We start from the raw sequence: 16,705 nt of genomic DNA, 5'->3' as shown, positions 1-16,705 counted from the left end.
TTAGAATTGTACATTTGAAATGTATAGAATTTAATTTTTAAAAAATATTATATATAAAACTTTGCTTGCCTGTATAACTTTCTCTCCAATCTTTGCGTCCTCTCTTATGGAAGCTCTGTACGAAACTTCACTGAATATGGGCGCGTTGTCGTTGCTATCGATCACGGTAATATTCACAGTGGCATGATTACTCAAAGGCGGAATTCCTCCGTCCACAGCTTGAATAGTCAAAAAATAATCTCTTGCACGCTCAAAATCCAATTGTTCCGCGATTATAATGACACCTGTACGCGCATCGATCTGGAACTTTTTGTGTTCATTCCCGCCAACGATCGAGTAATAAACATCGGCGTTAACCCCTGTATCTTTAGACGTTGCGAGAACTCTTGCCACTTCCGTGCCAACGGCATAGATCTCAGGAACTTTAGAGAAGTAAATCTTGGACGCAAATTCCGGTGGATTATCATTGATATCTTGAACGTTGACGATTAACGAAGTCATGCTCATCAATTGAGGAGTTCCTTGATCCAATGCCTGGATAGTCACGTTATACATCGCCTTCGTTTCTCTGTCCAATGGCTTGCCGAGCGTAACGATGCCGCTGTCCGTCGCGATGAGGAAGTGGCCATCGGCGGAATCGATGAACTCGTATCTGATCTTGCGATTAATGCCGATATCATCATCCGTGGCGTGCACTTTCGTTACCAAAGTACCAACCTCTACATCTTCCGGCAGTGTTGCACTGTACGTTTGCATGGTGAATTTAGGCGCGTTATCGTTCAAATCCGAGATCAAGATTTCCAACTGAGACGAACATTCCCAAGACGGTTTGTCCCTATCCTGCACGTGAGCCGTGAGCGAATACTTCGCTTGAGTTTCCCGATCCAACTGACCAATCGTTTTCAACACGCCTGTCTCCTTGTCCAATGAGAACTTGTCGTTGTTGTCGCCCGTCAAATAGAAACGCAGTTTGGCGTTCGGTTCGTCGTCGTAATCAGTGGCTAGCACAGTTAATACGTAAGTGCCCGGATGAGAACCCTCGGATAGAATTTCGCGGTAACGATACCTCAGACAATATGGCGGATTGTCGTTCACGTCAAGTATTTGTACCGTTACTCGCGTTTTGAAAACGTATTTACCATCGGTGCCGACTATTTCGAGCTCGTAACGATCGATCGTTTCCCGATCCAGAGATTTTGCCACGTATACCTCGCCAGTCGATCTAATCTGAAACTGGGATCTCGGATCACCGGACGTTATATAAAATTCTATAGGCGTGTTCACGTCCGAATCCTTGTCGACGGTGATCAACTTGACCACGACTGTTCCTGGTAGTGCGTCTTCGTTTACAGTTGCTTCGTAACGATCGTCTACGAACGCGGGAGGATTGTCGTTATAGTCTTTTAGTTTGACGTGCACAGAAGTTCTTGCGAAATGTTTTGGATTTCCATTGTCGGTGGCGACTACCTAAACACGGTGAAAATTCATATTTAACGATTAAATTTTATAAAGAACCATATAAAATTAAAACATATGGAATAGTGAAAATTGTGTAACAAGAATTGAGAGAGAAAAAAGAAAATTTGAATTATCAAAAATAAATTATCAAAAATTTCTCTTATTAAATATTCAACCGTAGTTAATTTTTAATCGAACGTACTTGAAATTTATATTCGGGTTGTTTTTCCTTATCAAGTTGAACCAATGTCGATATCCAGCCAGTATATGCATCCACCGTGAATACATTCGCTAATTCGCCTATATCCGAGCCGAAAGAATATCGAACTTCTCCATTGCTGCCCAAATCATCATCGTGCGCGATAATTTTCAAAATGGACGTTCCCTCCTCTACATTCTCCGCAACGCTGATGCCGTAAGGATTGCTTTCGAATTTAGGGGCATGATCATTTTCGTCTAACACTTGAAGCGATATTTCTGCAAGAGCTGTCAACGGAGGACTGGAATCCGTTTCGGCGAGAACTCCGATCAAGTGATTGTCCTTGCTCTCTCGGTCCAAAGGTTTGATTAAAGTAATTTGTCCATAACCATCGATCATGAAATACGGGGAATCTTCGTCTCCGGAAACTATTCTATAAGTCACTGTGCTATTGGTTACGATTTTGAGCCTGGTTATTGGTGTACCGACAGGAGATGCTTCGGATATGAAGAATTTGTCCTCTTTTCGTTCAAACAGAGGTGGAATATCTTGTGGACCCATTATATAGATGCTGAGAGGAACATCAGCGTGATGAGTTGTAGCTCCGCCTTTGTCTTCGGCACGAATAAAGAGCTCGAATAACTGATTTTCTAGAACATTAAATGCGAAGAAAAATTAAGTATAATAAAAATATTTTAATTTAAATATTACGATATATATATTAACGATATTAAATTTCAACATTTATAATAATTAAAGTTGTAAATTAACATCTTACCCCATGATATCGCACTTTTCTGCAGGAACAAAGCTCCGGTATTAGGATTTATTCCGAATAACGCCTTAGCCTCCGAAGTCTGTGGCTCGTAGATCGAGTAAACGATCCTCGCAGCGTCGTCCTCGTCAGCATCCTTAGCCTTCACTTTCAAGAATGACGTATTTATGGTCAAATTCCCATGGATGCTAGCTTTGTATTCCCTCAGAAGGAACACGGGTGAATTGTCGTTCTCATCCCCAACTTTAACCCTGACCATCACGAAACCTGACCTACCACCTCCATCGGTAGCCATCACAGGTATTTCATACAATTTCTGCTCTTCCCGATTCAATTTCTTCCTGGTTACAATCTCTCCCGTCAATCTGTTTATATCGAAAATCTCTTTCATAAGCTCGGAAGGTATGCTGTACACGACCGTCCCATATTCCCCGAAGTCGTCATCGGTGGCTATCACGCTTGTGACCAATCTGCCGGGCAACTGATTCTCGAACACCGTTACCTCGACCACCGGATTTGGAAACTTAGGATTGTGCCTGTTGGCAGGCAGTATCTCGATCTTGACACGCGCGAAGCTCGTGTAGACATTATCGGTGACAGAGACATTTAGCATGCTCAACTTTTTCTCCCCAAAGTTCTGCATGTTGATCAGCGAAATGATGCCAGTTGATTGATCGATGTTGTACGTTTGTTGCTCGTTGCCACCGACTATGGTGTACGTTAGTTTCTCGTCAACGTAGTCCGGATCACTTGCTGAAACCACGGTCACGAATTGGCCCCGTTCCGCGTGTTCGGACAGCGAGCAGGTGTACGAGGGTTGCTCGAACTTGGGCGGGTTGTCGTTCATATCGATCACCGTCACCCAAACGTGGGCAGTGCTCGAGAGGCTCGGCACGCCTCGATCTATGGCTATTACGGTGAAGTGATGAGACTCGTGGGCCTCGTGATCCAGAGATCTCTTCAAAAAGATCACACCTTCTTCCGGGTCTATGTGAAACAGATCCGTGCTGTTTTCCGTGTCGTTTTGAATCGCATAACGCACTTGCTGATTTATGTCTACGAAAAGGGAAAGTTGCACAATTTTTAGGAAAAATATAATTTGAACTATAAAGTTAAAAATATCTGATTTAATGAATCTAATCTAATGATGATAAATATACAATGATATAAGAATAATGATATGAGAATAAGAAAATTCTGGAAATTATTGATACTATATAGTAGATTAAGGAATCTTGTTTGTAGATTTTAATATTAATTAATCTAATTCTAATAATAGTACCAAATTCCATTAATATTCATTGAATAAAGATGTTATTAGAATTCATTATAAAAAATAGTGACTAAAAGATAAATAAATCAGTGATGTTTAAAATTTATGAAGAAAATAAGTAATAGTAATATATAATTAAATATACATGAATATTTTATCAAAATATTTCTTTTATCAGACATATTACTTTATTTAGAAAGGAGAGAGAGGAGGTGATGATTTCCTTGTGTTGGAATATATTTGTAACACATCATTATATAGATTAATGAACAGTGTTCAGAAATATTAATAAAATCTGTGATTGATATTAGAAAGTCAAATTGTAATGAGAATAAATTACTTTAATTAGAGGAATAGAAAATATAAGATTTTATCATTCTATTTAATTAATTGAAATTATATATCAACTTTATTCACAGTTTTCAACAACAAATTATTATAAGATAAAATCATTTTATTAGATGGAAACGAGAAACACGAGTTTCTATTCATTCTCTTTCCTAGTTTCTTTTTCATTCTCGTGTACAATCGTGTAACAGCTCAAGGTATATTTCATCGCGATAATCCGACTTTGATACCCGCTAAGAGCATCCTTCACAATAATTACAATAACATTAATCTTGCTGCAACAAGAGTGTCTCTCTGTTATTTATGAGCATAGCTAGCGGAGAGCTAGAATCTCTACTTCCTTAATAGTAATTCAAAATTTAAATAGAGTTTCGTGAAGAATCCGATTCCTATTTCTTTAATTCATATTCGAGTATATCTCACTGTATTTAAGATTAATCAAAATTGGTAGAAATAAATATTACTCAAAAAAATCTACATTAGATTTAATAAAAGTTTAGAATAGAAAATGATAAGGATGAAAAAAAGTTTCATTAATTGATCACATAAAACAAATATCATCATTTTATTAGCAAGTAATAAAATTATTGCAAACATTTTAATTTTTACAATGTCATTCCTTCTCTCAATTCTGTTATTATGAAAGAAGAAATGAGAGAAAATTTCAAATATAAAATTAACATCATATGAAATTACACTACTATCTTTCTTCAACTTAAACAAACTTTTTAGGATGGGAAACAAGATTGATACGAAGAAGCAGAAGATTGAAAGGATGTAACAGGATTTCTACTGCATTGGAGCTGGACTTAATAACCACTTACCCGTGTCGTTATCTCTGGAGCTGACTCTCAACACGGAAGTGCCGAACGGCGCTGCCTCGGATACCGAGATGTTGTACGAGTCTTGAGTGAATTCGGGCGGGCAATCGTTCACGTCCAGTACCAGAATGCTAACGAGCACCTCCGCGTAGACGCCTGATACGCTGTCCGTCGCGCGGACGGTCAGCTCGTACTGTTTCTTCTGCTCGTAATCCAACTCGTCCACCACGTAGATTACACCTGATTTATCGAAGAGAAGATTGTAGACCCAAAAGCATTCTATGCAGCGGTAGCGTCCACAAAGCCGAGAAACTTTTCCTTTATGTGTTCGTGATGCTGAATAATATAGCGTGGAGGATTCGTGTGATTCTGTCTAATTTGTGTCGTTGTATGCTTTTTAGATTTTCTTGTGTATATACTTCTTTCTATCTTCTCTATTTTATTATACTTTTTTCTTCTATCGATGTGCTACATCTTTACGAATCTTTTGAATTCTTTTTTATGATAATAGTAACAATTAAGTTAAATTAATTTAATTTTAATACAAAGGATTAATCTAATTTGTAAAATTTTTCTTTATTTCTTTTTGAAATTATCTTATTTAAAATAATTAAAAAAAAAAAATTATTGGAATTCATGAGAAGATAAACTTTTGATTTTAAGGTTTCTTATTTATTTTTTTTTAAAATCATTAAAGTTAGATGTAATATATTGTATATTATAAAAAATGATTTAAAAGAAGTTTCATTTAAATCTATGTAGAGATTGCACATCGACACAGGTTGACTTTTTCCTTTTTTTTTGGAGAGTAGCATGAAAAGCAGCATAGTTTATCGATGCTTAAACTTAATGCAGATATCATTAATAGAATTTAATGAGGTGTAGAGATGTGGTTCTCATTGTCTTTTTTCTTTTTTTCCAGTAATGATGACTCGGATAATTGAAGGAGTTGCTCGGTTTCGCGGACACCAAGAAGAGACACTGAATGCAAGTCACGTGGTGAACACGTTTATACAAGACCGTTGGATACCGTGAATGAATTTGCGGATGCTACCAGAAATGTCTGCACCTTTGAACATGTTGTGCAACTTAACAGGTTGACTCCATTCATTTGATTGATTTTTCTCTTTGGAATATTATGGAGAAAAATTACTGTGTAAGATTACTTCTTGAGATCTTTGTACATAATATTTTTAAACAAAAAAAAAAAAAAAATTTATTGATCATTCCATTCTTAATAATAAAACTTTAGTATTTAATTAGTAGATTATAAATTTTAAATTTAATTGAATTTTCATTATTCCAATTATGAAACTAATAAATTTTTAATTAAGAATATACTTTATTATTAAAAATTGAAATATTAATAAAATATCAAACATCTCACAATTTTTTAAAAATATCCTTTTCAAATCGATTATTTTATTTACCAATCTTCGGGAAGATAATTTTTAATTTCACTACACGTAAGAATTCTAATTAAAAAGTAATAATCAAAGTAAGATCAGAAAATGTTGCAAAACGAAGGAAACGCGAATTTTGCAAGCGGCATAGAACTCGGTTATTTCTTGATCGATCTCGAGAAGTGAATAAGCGAATATTTCGTCACGTATCGCAGTCAACCTGTTACAAACGAGTTGCCTGTTCCCTTTCTCGCCATACACATTGTAGCTCGTTTAAGGTACAAGCACCGTATCTTTTTTTCGATTCTGCACGCGACGTAAGGTGCAGGCACGCCATGCGAAAAATAAGAGTAAAAAAGCCGCGAGAATCACGGTGCTTATAAGTAAAAAAAAAAAAAAAAAAAAATCAGAAAAAAAGAACTAGGTAGAGAAAAAGTAGTGTACCGGTGTTAAGCTCAGCATTGAGACGCGATCTAGATTGTAACAGTGGTTGCAAAAAGTATTTGTATTTGCACATACTTTATTTTCCAAATAAAATACTTTTTTCTCTCTCCATACCGTCAAACTTTTACAATTTTATAATGAAAATATTATTAAATTATACTGAAGCAGAATTTCATTCCTGAAAAATTTTTGAAAAAAAAAAAAAAATAGTAAATAAACGATCCACACGTTGTGAAGTGAGAAACATATAGATATTTGTCTACGGTAAATATAACTGTACAGTGCAAATAATGTGCAAAAACACTTTTTGCAGCGACTTTATATGCCACCGCGAGGAGTGTGGTCTTCGTTAACCACGTTAACCACGTATTGGCGTTTAAAAGCAATAATGTGCTCCAAACCCGTTTTTCACGCGGCTTCGTTGCTTCTATATATGAGATAATAGGACCGGTTGGATGGGAGACGGTGAGGTAAAAGTAAAAAGTGCAAAAATGTACGATCAAAAGCGATCTTCTTCTACTTTGGGAAAGGGGTTAGATTAACATGCCACGTCTTACTTTTTCTTGGATTTAATCTTTTTCTTTTTTACACAGAATCGTGCATAGTCATTGACAAGCGGTTAGTTGTCGTGAAAAATGACGGACATCGTGCACGAGCCGTGCAATTATGGAAGCTGTGTATGGCAGACGAAAGTCTCGGACCGCCCAGGCGGCCATTTCGTACGATATTCTGATTTTCCGATGTTTAACTGGTAAGAACGAACTTTTATTGATAATTTTTAAATAAATTATTACGATTATAAAATACAAGATATTTTAAATTTAAAAAACATGCGATCGGATGATTGAAAAATTTTCAAATATTTCTCAGAAATTATTATTCGTTCAATGATTCGAGAATGATATATCTTAATAGAAATACATGCGTCTATTATTTACAATTAAATATCTATACCAACATATTTTGCTTGAATTCGACGTAATCGATATCTCGCGTGAAATCCGGATCCTCGTTATTTCCAACTTACGTAATGCACGGGGTTGATATTAATGTATAACCGACAGGATGTGGATTTATCGCGCGAGAATCAACTCAAAAAGAATCAACCGAAGGAAACTTATAGTTACTGTTCCTTTTCGTGCATGAAAATCATCATAGAAAGAAGAGAGAGAGAGAAGAGAAAGAAAGAGAGAAAGAGAGCAGTGCAGTAGCGTGATACAGTGCAACACAGCAGACCGATAGAACTAGTATTTTTTATACTCACAAGGACCATTGTTACTGTCGGGGGCTGCGAAACAGGGAGATACAACAACACTTTAATTTCTAGTTTAATCAGATAAGCATTCGATAAAGAAATAAATTAAATAAGGGAGAGATTGGTAAAGAGAGGAGAATTAATTAATTAAAATAAATAAATAAATAAATAAATGAATGAAATAAACTACTATAAATAAAAATGGTAATAATAAATTGGAACGTAAATTTGAATTATCGTGTGGGGGGGGTGTGAATTAAATCGAGATATAAATATAATTATTTACGATTAATTTTCACGCTTACGAACAAATTAACCGTATAATTGTATAACTGCAGCTTGTGTTACGTGCGATACATTCCAACATCCCCAATTTGCTACTGTTGTCTCACCACTACTACACCGTGACTTGATTAGAATTTAGTCACCGAATACCATGTATACAGGTAGGGGGAACCAACATTCGTCATTCGTTAAAGTAGAAAGCGCGGTTTGTTTGTTTGCTTGTTTGTGTAAATCATTTTATATATTTTTAACCCTTTCATTGCTGTTGCCGTTCTCAAAAATTTTGGAAAGGATTTTCTTCGCTATCGTATATAGTACACGTATATATAAAATTGATAAATCGTTACGATAAAATTGCCTTACAGCCATAAACGATTACACAAAAGATACAAAGTAAATTATTTCGCGTGTTGGATCGATTATCGCTGTAAACGTAAGAGAGACCAGGGGAAAAACTCGGTCTCTCGTCAGCCCGTTCAGTGAACATTTTCAGTAATGAAAAGGTCGAAAATTATTATTATATATATGTGTCCCACAGCCGAGTTGGAATGAGAATCCTCAGGAGACGTTTCATTCGGGACTGGGGATTTAGGACGCAACGTATTCTGATCGCTATTCGAATGTAACACACGTTCGCCGCTTTTTCGTGACGCAATTGAAGAAAAAAAAAATATATTTCTCGTGAAAAAACAACTATAGAGAAATCTCACTCGTGAAACGTGTATGTACATCATCTACTATTCGAGTGTATCGTATCTTGCATGGAACGATGACGCAAAAAGGAAAAAAAAAAATAAAAAAGAAGAAGAAAGAAGACTAACGCGAGAGAAAGAGAGAGAGAGAAAGAGAGAGAGAATCGAAAACGTGGCAGATTTTTTTTAAATCTTAACGTGCGTGTTGTCGAAAGATACATTGTTTGTGTTGCAACTTCATCGTTCCGTGCCTGGTCGCTGCGCGTTTAATTCAATCTTCGTTTCATCGTTCATCCACGGTTCTTTCTTTTTTTTTGAAAAATCGTTCTGCCATGCGACTAACGAAAGCTCGCTCACCTGTGTTGAAATCCAGAGCGAATTCCTCGAAATCGTTCCCTTTCGTTATACTGTATATCAACTTGCGATTCAACGGCGACTCGGCCTGTATGGACAAAGCTAGGGGCGAATGTATCTCGATACTTTCCAGCACGCTGTCCGTGTAAAATTGCTTGTCGAACACTGGCATCGATCGATCTATCACCTTTACGTTCACCGGCACCTCGATAGAGCACGGTGTAATGCCTGGAATCGAGTTTAAACCATGCCCCGTTTAATGCTTGTTTAAACTTTGATCAAAATGTAAATTCTGAAAATTGCCCGATCTCTACCTCCATCGTATGCGGCAATGGTGAGCTGATATTCGCGATTGTGACCCTCCAGATTCTGTTTCAGAGATATCTCGCCCGTTTTTCTGCACACCTTGAATAACTCTCCGTGGCCCTTCTTCAACTCGTATCTAACTTCTCCGTTGTCGCCGCTGTCCATGTCTATTGCATGCACCTGTGAGGTGCACCAATCAGGAAAGAGAGAAGGAATTTGAAAAAAATTTACTTAAATTTAGTATTATAATTCTTGGAATACAATTAACAAAAATTGAAGCCATTCGAATAAACCAGTTTATCATATTAATTCCTATTAATTATTTATCTAATTCAATCGAATGGCAATTCGTTTACCTTCGTGATAATGTCGCCCTTCTGCGCCTCCACGGACACGACGGCGTAATAGGGCAAGTTAACAAACATTGGACAGTTGTCGTTGATGTCCAATATAGTGACGTTCACGATCACGTGCGCCACCCTCGGCCTCTCCCTGCCCGGCATCTGACTCCTCGCCTCCACTATCAATTCGTAATGGTCGCAAACCTCCCGGTCGAATCTAATCCCGGTGGTTCGGATCGCGCCGGACGTGGATCCAATTACAAACATGTCGGTCGGGTTCAGAATGCTGAAGACAATGTGCTCGTTCAACGCGCTCCCCAAAACGTTCACGACCGCGACAGTGGTGATCCGAGTCGAGTTCTCCGGTATTGTGCCCTCGTAGACGTCCTTCTGGAACATCAGCCCAGAGTTCTCCGACTTCTCCACGATCACGTTCACCTGGCACACGCTCGAGTACTTCCCGTCCGAGACGCGCACCCGTAACAGATAACTTTTCTTCATCCGTTCCGGATTATACACGGTGATCACACCGGTTTGGGAGTCTATGTCGAACGTGTGCGCCTTGTTTCCATCGATGATGTCGTATCTGCATCGAAAGACATACAGATATTTACATTTAATTGAACGCACGATTTTCTAATTCAAATGGGATCAATATTCGAATTTTAAAGATTTAATCTCTTATTATTATTGTTAATATTAGGCGGGTAGGAAAAAAGAAGCACGAATTGGAATAATTACTTTATTATCGAATTGAAACATATAATAATACAGTGTTAATAAAAAGTTTATGATACCTGAGCGGGACGCCTTCCGAACTGTCTGGATCCACGGCGCTGACTCGGACCACGGCTACATTCTTGTACGTAGGTAGCAGCACTGTGGTGTTATAGTCGTTTTCGAGAAACTTGGGCGGACAATCGTTCACGTCCGTGACGAGGATCATCACTTTTGCGGTGGTCTCTGAGGACAGTTTCGGTTTCCCTAGATCGGAGACCTTCACGTGGAACGTGAACTTAGGAACGGTCTCGTGATCCAGAACCATTACCGTCCTGATAGCGCCCGTGCTCGAGTCAATGTGGAAGTATTTTCGCGGCAAGTCCTCCACTATGTCGTAATTCAAGAGGGCGTTCAGCTCGGAGTCGGCGTCCTCCGCCTTTATGACCAATGGCGTGCTCGTATTGGTGAGTACCAAGGAGCCTATAGTGGCGCCCTCGCTTATCTCCCCGCTGTACACGGCCTGCAGGAATCTCGGCGCGTTGTCGTTTCGATCGAGAACGTGGACGATCACGTTGCAATGCGCCTTCGCGCTTGCCATGTTTGTCGCGGCTATCGTCAAGTTGTAAAATTTCGTCTTCTCGTAATCCAGCTCGTTCTTGATCACTATGATCCCCGTGCTCGGATTCACGAAGAACGTGTCGTCCTTGTTCCCTCGAACGATCTCGAATTGCAGAGAGGACGTGCTTCTTGCCTCCACGTGTTTCACGTAAGTGCCCACCTGTTGATTCTCGTAAATCTCGGCCGATAATTCCTTCTGGATGAATCTAGGTGGCGCGTTGTCGGCCATGGTTACCATCACGTGTACGGGCACCGTATTGGCCAACGCCGGGGAGCCGTGATCCGTCGCCTTTACCAACAGTATGTATTCCGAGGAGGCGCTCAGATCTAATTCTCGTGCAACTCGGATCACGCCTAGATTCGGATCTATCGTGAACATGTTACCCACGTTCCCAGAAGTAATCGAGTAAGTGATCTTGGCATTGTCCCCTTTGTCCCTGTCTATGGCGTACACTTGGACCACGGCAGCGCCGATGGGAGATGTCTCGTACACTTTTCCTTGGATTATCTCGCTGATGAACTCTGGGGCATGATCATTGTGATCGTGCACCGTTACTACAACCCTTGCGTAGTTCCGTTTCGCCGGTGTCCCTTGATCTTTAACCATCACGGTGAGCACGTGCTCCTCGATCGTCTCCCGATCCAATACCTCGTTCAACGTAACGGCACCCGTCACCGAATCCACGTGGAATATCTCCAACGACGCTTGATTCTGGGCCGCGTGAAGGCTGTAGAACACTTTCTTGTCCTCGTCCTCGTCGCTCGCGTGAAGCTCAAGTATCCTCTCCCCTTTTTCCACGTTCTCCGAGATGTCCACGTGATAAACGCTCTCCGTGAATTCAGGCCTGTGATCGTTGATGTCGATCACGTTGACCAGAAGTTGAGTCACGGCAGATTCCACGCTATCCGTCACGCGGATCGTCAGGTTGTAAAAGTTTTGCGTTTCCCAATCGAGTTTCTTCGCGAGCAGCACGTTCCCGTTGTCCCGGCCGATGAAGAACTCGTCCCTTTTGTCGCCGTCTGGAAAATTCCAATTTTTTTTTTTCTTCAAAAATATTAAAAAGGAATTTCCTTTTATACACGATATTCGATACAAATATTATTATAATATAAGTATAATATATATTAGTAGTATTAATTATATAGTAAGTATAATATATATTAATTATATATATAATTATAATATATTACTAAGTATAATATATTATATTGGTATTGCTTTGCTAAAAAATATTGGCTATTCAATTTCTTTTTTTTCCCTCCTTTATCTTCGTCTTTCAGATTTTGGGAAAGGAAGATCGACTCGGTTACTCACCAATGATATCGTACCACAAATAGTCGCCATCTTTGTCGGTGGCCTGGACCAGTGCCACGAGAAACCCGACCTTGTCGCTCTCCGTAACCTCGACACTCTGATTGTTCGTTTTGAAGACTGGCGGGTTCTCGGATTCCTTTGGTACCTCGACAACTTGCACGGACACCCGTGTTTGATGGCTGCGCTGCGGTTCCCCGCAGTCTGCCGCCCTTATCTAACAAATGGAGGCCAAGGTGGCCGAGTTAAACCCCAACTTAAATTGTTATTTAAGGGAACCGTTTCCCGATTATGACCCATGAATTATGACTTTTCGAACGTGTTGGATTTCTGCACTCTGCTCTGTAACGTGATCCTTCACGGGGAACGATTATGCATCCTGAATGTTTAATGTTTACGTTTAATTATTCTCGAACGGATTGATGACTCCATTTTATGATTTTTGCGTTTTGAAATGCGTTACACGCTCGAGAAGTGAATTTAACTTAATTTAACGTGATTAAGAATTCAATTTAATTTAACGTTAATAGAAGAAATATCATTAATAAATGGATTTGTGATTAAATAAAGGTTAAGATTAGATTCAATAGGAATAGAATGTTAAAATGATGATCGAATATTTTTCTTCACGGATAAATCTGTTTAATTTTTAATTTTTTCTCACCATCATCTCGTACTCCTGTCCAGCTTCGAATCCTCGTTGAGAATAGACCATTCCAGTTGTGGGATGAATTTTGAACTTGCCCTTGCCTCGCCCACCCTTGATACTGTACTGAATTTTTCCATTATCTCCGATGTCTTTATCCTTCGCGAGTACCTATCGAGTGCACACGAATACAAAATAAAAAAAAAAAAAAAAAAAAAAAAATGATGCAAAGGTAATCGTAATCGTGCGCAATTCCTTTCATTCCCATTCTCCACTAAACATAGCCAGTTACACGACACAAGAAATGAAGATCGTTGGTATCTGCCATCGGTTCGAAAGTATCGAAAGAAAAGGAATCCTGTACGATTCGCAAATGTTCAAGCTGCATCTAATTCTGTAAATATGCTATTTCTGAAAATAATACGCGACCGCAAGTTTTCTTCCTCGGAAAAAAAAAGAAAAGAAAAGACAAAAAAGCTTCGAAACACCCTGTGTATGTATAATTATTATAATCTTAAATAATAATTGCTGTTCGAGATGATTGTTAAACGGTTGACGGTTTTGAATGCTCTTTTTATCGTTTTCTTTTTTCCCACCAATTCGAAGAAAAAGATTATTGCAATAAAAATGTAAAAAATGTTGAAGTATGATAAATAAGGATGAAGTACAATACTTTTTCTTTTTCGTAAGAATGAATGCTTTGATAATGGCTTTTACTTTTTTTCATTGTATCGAAAATACGAAGTTCCATTGAAAAAAAACCGTAAAGCCTTTGAATGAAACATATTTTTTTCACAAAGAAATAGAATAACGACAACAAGAGTTTTCTTTTTCTCCTCCCGTCAACCGTTTATCAATTACTTCAAAGGATAGTTATCGATGATACATCCCAGTGAACAAACGCAGGGTGTAAACGTCGAGTGTGCAAACGAATTTGAAATGAAAGAGAAAAAGCGATACGCGTCTAGAATGGTCGACGAATTAAATCTATGAAACACGCAAATCTCTCAATTACGAGAAAGAAAAAAAGAAAGAAAGAAAGAAAAAAACAGATTATAAAACAATAATAAAAAAAAAGAAAAGAAAAAAGACCATTCTTTCTAAAACATTTCGTTCACGGTCTACAATTTTTCAATTCTCCCGCCCTTTTTCTCCCTCTCTTCCATATTTCACCCGTCTCTCCCTTTCTTTCGTTTTCTGGATCCATCGTAAAAACATTGCGCTCGTGACCTCGAAGCGTTGCATTCGCGCAGTCATCATGCGGTACGCGGCACGAGTAAAAAGAGAGAAGAGAGAAGGAGAGAGGAAGAAAGGGAAAAAAATACAGGGAGAAAGAAGAACGCAAGGGGAAAGGCGCAAAAATCCTTTGCGAGAGCTGTCAAATATCGATCTGCATTAAAGCGTATTAAAACACATAGGCCTTCCTTTTCGCGAAAATGGATCGTACGATGGTTGAACCGAAAGAAAGAAAGAGAGAGAAAGAGAAAGAAAGAGAGAAGACTTCAGTGTTTTTTCGAGCCGATGCACACGGAAAAATGTATCGTCGCCGGTTCATTAAACGGCGCGAGGGTTTTTGCACCGATTTTGCGCCTCTTCCCCCGCGCACATCCCCCCCCTCCTCACGGAGTTCATTATCGGCTTCCCGGTTTTCTCTGACCCACGATTTTTTTTCGTGCTCGTCCGCGGAAGAGAATCTTTTGACCGAGGGCCTCGTTTGACTCGTCCGATTTGATTAAAGAACTTTGAGGTTATGTACACGTATATGCGTTACCGATTGATCATCGATAATACCGACCGAGCTTATAAAAAAGCTTTATTCGGTTTAATTGGTTTTAATTTGGGCCAAGTGGAGAATTTTCTTTTTCGGATTCGTGGAGTGGGGTAATGGATAACTGGGAGGGGTTGAATGGGGGGGGGTGGTTCGACGAGAAGAAGAACGTCGATGAAAATGAATGTTTGTCGATATCTTCGGGATATATTCGAATCGAATATCTCTTCTTGGATAATTTTTCATTAAAAATATCGAGGAGGAGGGAAAGGAAGAGGGGATCGAAAAGATTGAAATTCTTCGAGGAAAGTTACATTCCGCGTTCAATTGTAATTGATGCAATTGTTGAGTGACCCGAGGCGATTTTCATTCCCGAGGCGGCTACCAGTGCACTGTTTCAATTCGTGGGAAAGAAAACTGGTCTGTTACGTTGCATTCCCCCATTTCATTCCATTCTTTATCATTTCATGCTCTCGTATTTATAGCGGTCTAATTCGGCGCCTTTCATTAATTACGAAGGGAAAACAGGAATCAGGCTGCAGCCCCGGATGCAACAAATGCAAACATTCATAAGAACATGTAATATATATATATATGGTACAACGATACGAGCAAAACTGGGGAGGGAAAAAAAAAGAAAAACGCGGCGGAGAAATTCGAATTGGACGCATACATAGGAGAAAGATAGCAGCAGCACATAGCGCGATGCGACTCTGAGCGAATGGAATCGAATTATTTGCCAAATAGCGCGTTAAATATGATATTTAAAATTTCCTATTGAAAATTCAGTTTATTACGAAACTCGATACTGTTATAGAAAAAAAGAATTTAATATAATCAGAAGGATTTCTCTTTGATCGTATATCTTCAATCTTCTCGCGAATTGTTCCAAGTAATTATAAAAAGAGAATTTTTCAAAGTTATTCGAGATATTTAGTAATTAAAATATATATATATATATTGCACGAACGAAGAAGAAACAATTATTTCTCAAAGAAACGCGGTTTATGGCATCTTTTACATCTGGAACGAACAATTTAGTTAAAAGATCGTGGTATGATCAAGTCTTCGAGTTTTTCGTTCGAAAACATTAGAAATAACCGAGATATATCGAATTCTTCGGCCTTCCCCTCCGAGAAAAAGGGAGCGTTGAACTCTGAATGCAATTAAGAAGCCGGTAGGCACTTGATACTTAATAACTCGGGGAGATAAATTCCACTCTCGACCCAAATCCCCGGACAGCTACGAACGAGCCTCAATTACCCAGGGTTCAGCGTACGAAGTAGCAGCGGAGTGGGTTCATTGAAAATCTACCTTTTTTACCTCCCCTCCATCACAATTTTACGTAAAGTTTGCTCAGAGTCGCGTGTTGCGCCAGTTTAAAAGTTCTCTTCGTGTGTAATACAAGGAGAGAGGGTTGCATCGGGCAAAAATGGACAAAAGACGATCGATCAAGTAGTAGACGAGATGCATGACGATTCCTATTATATAAGAAAAAAATAAATAAATGAACGAATAAAAAAGAAATATAGGCATAGAGTTGCATGAAAATGCAGCATCATAATTAGAATAGTTAACAGTCGGTATAACAATACGTATAGATATACATATACATATGTACATAAAAGCGGGTCATAAATCAATGCACAAGAGCTCGCGTTAACTATCCGAGACCAATTCCGCGTTT

The 16,705-nt window shown here is 38.7% G+C and overlaps 1 protein-coding gene and 1 long non-coding RNA gene across 15 annotated transcripts in view; one reads left to right on the top strand and one right to left on the bottom strand.

Moving 5' to 3' along the window:
* Positions 1 to 16,705, bottom strand: part of LOC411157 (fat-like cadherin-related tumor suppressor homolog) — a 511,957-nt gene that overhangs the window by 8,243 nt on the left and 487,009 nt on the right. For 9 of the 11 annotated variants that reach the window (XR_003304828.1, XM_026441203.1, XM_026441195.1 and 6 more), the window contains 11 exons: positions 13,269 to 13,421; positions 12,608 to 12,821; positions 10,752 to 12,312; positions 9,970 to 10,540; positions 9,622 to 9,793; positions 9,311 to 9,535; positions 7,986 to 8,009; positions 4,878 to 5,114; positions 2,436 to 3,488; positions 1,661 to 2,307; positions 70 to 1,467 (listed from right to left, as the gene is read on the bottom strand). Coding sequence is in view for 10 of the 11 variants with exons in the window: in XM_026441203.1 (XP_026296988.1) it covers positions 70 to 1,467; positions 1,661 to 2,307; positions 2,436 to 3,488; positions 4,878 to 5,114; positions 7,986 to 8,009; positions 9,311 to 9,535; positions 9,622 to 9,793; positions 9,970 to 10,540; positions 10,752 to 12,312; positions 12,608 to 12,821; positions 13,269 to 13,421 (6,255 nt within the window). In the remaining variant the exon portion in view is untranslated. The remainder of the gene's footprint in view (positions 1 to 69; positions 1,468 to 1,660; positions 2,308 to 2,435; positions 3,489 to 4,877; positions 5,115 to 7,985; positions 8,010 to 9,310; positions 9,536 to 9,621; positions 9,794 to 9,969; positions 10,541 to 10,751; positions 12,313 to 12,607; positions 12,822 to 13,268; positions 13,422 to 16,705) is intronic. The other 2 variants (XM_026441197.1, XM_026441199.1) reach the window with 1 other exon arrangement.
* LOC102656936 lies at positions 1,340 to 8,932 on the top strand. 4 transcript variants are annotated; one of them, XR_001703302.2, is made up of 5 exons: positions 1,340 to 1,476; positions 4,786 to 4,950; positions 5,797 to 5,970; positions 7,315 to 7,472; positions 7,786 to 8,932. It is a non-coding gene; the product is annotated as an uncharacterized LOC102656936 (long non-coding RNA). The 4 variants fall into 4 exon arrangements; XR_001703299.2 differs by having other exon boundaries at positions 5,797 to 6,030; XR_001703300.2 differs by lacking the exons at positions 1,340 to 1,476; positions 4,786 to 4,950 and adding an exon at positions 5,029 to 5,163 and having other exon boundaries at positions 5,797 to 6,030.

The sequence above is a fragment of the Apis mellifera genome, linkage group LG6 (genome assembly GCF_003254395.2).
Source record: "Apis mellifera strain DH4 linkage group LG6, Amel_HAv3.1, whole genome shotgun sequence".
NCBI lineage: Eukaryota > Metazoa > Arthropoda > Insecta > Hymenoptera > Apidae > Apis > Apis mellifera.
Note: the sequence above shows the minus strand (reverse complement) of the source record. Positions and strands in the feature narration are given on the sequence as shown.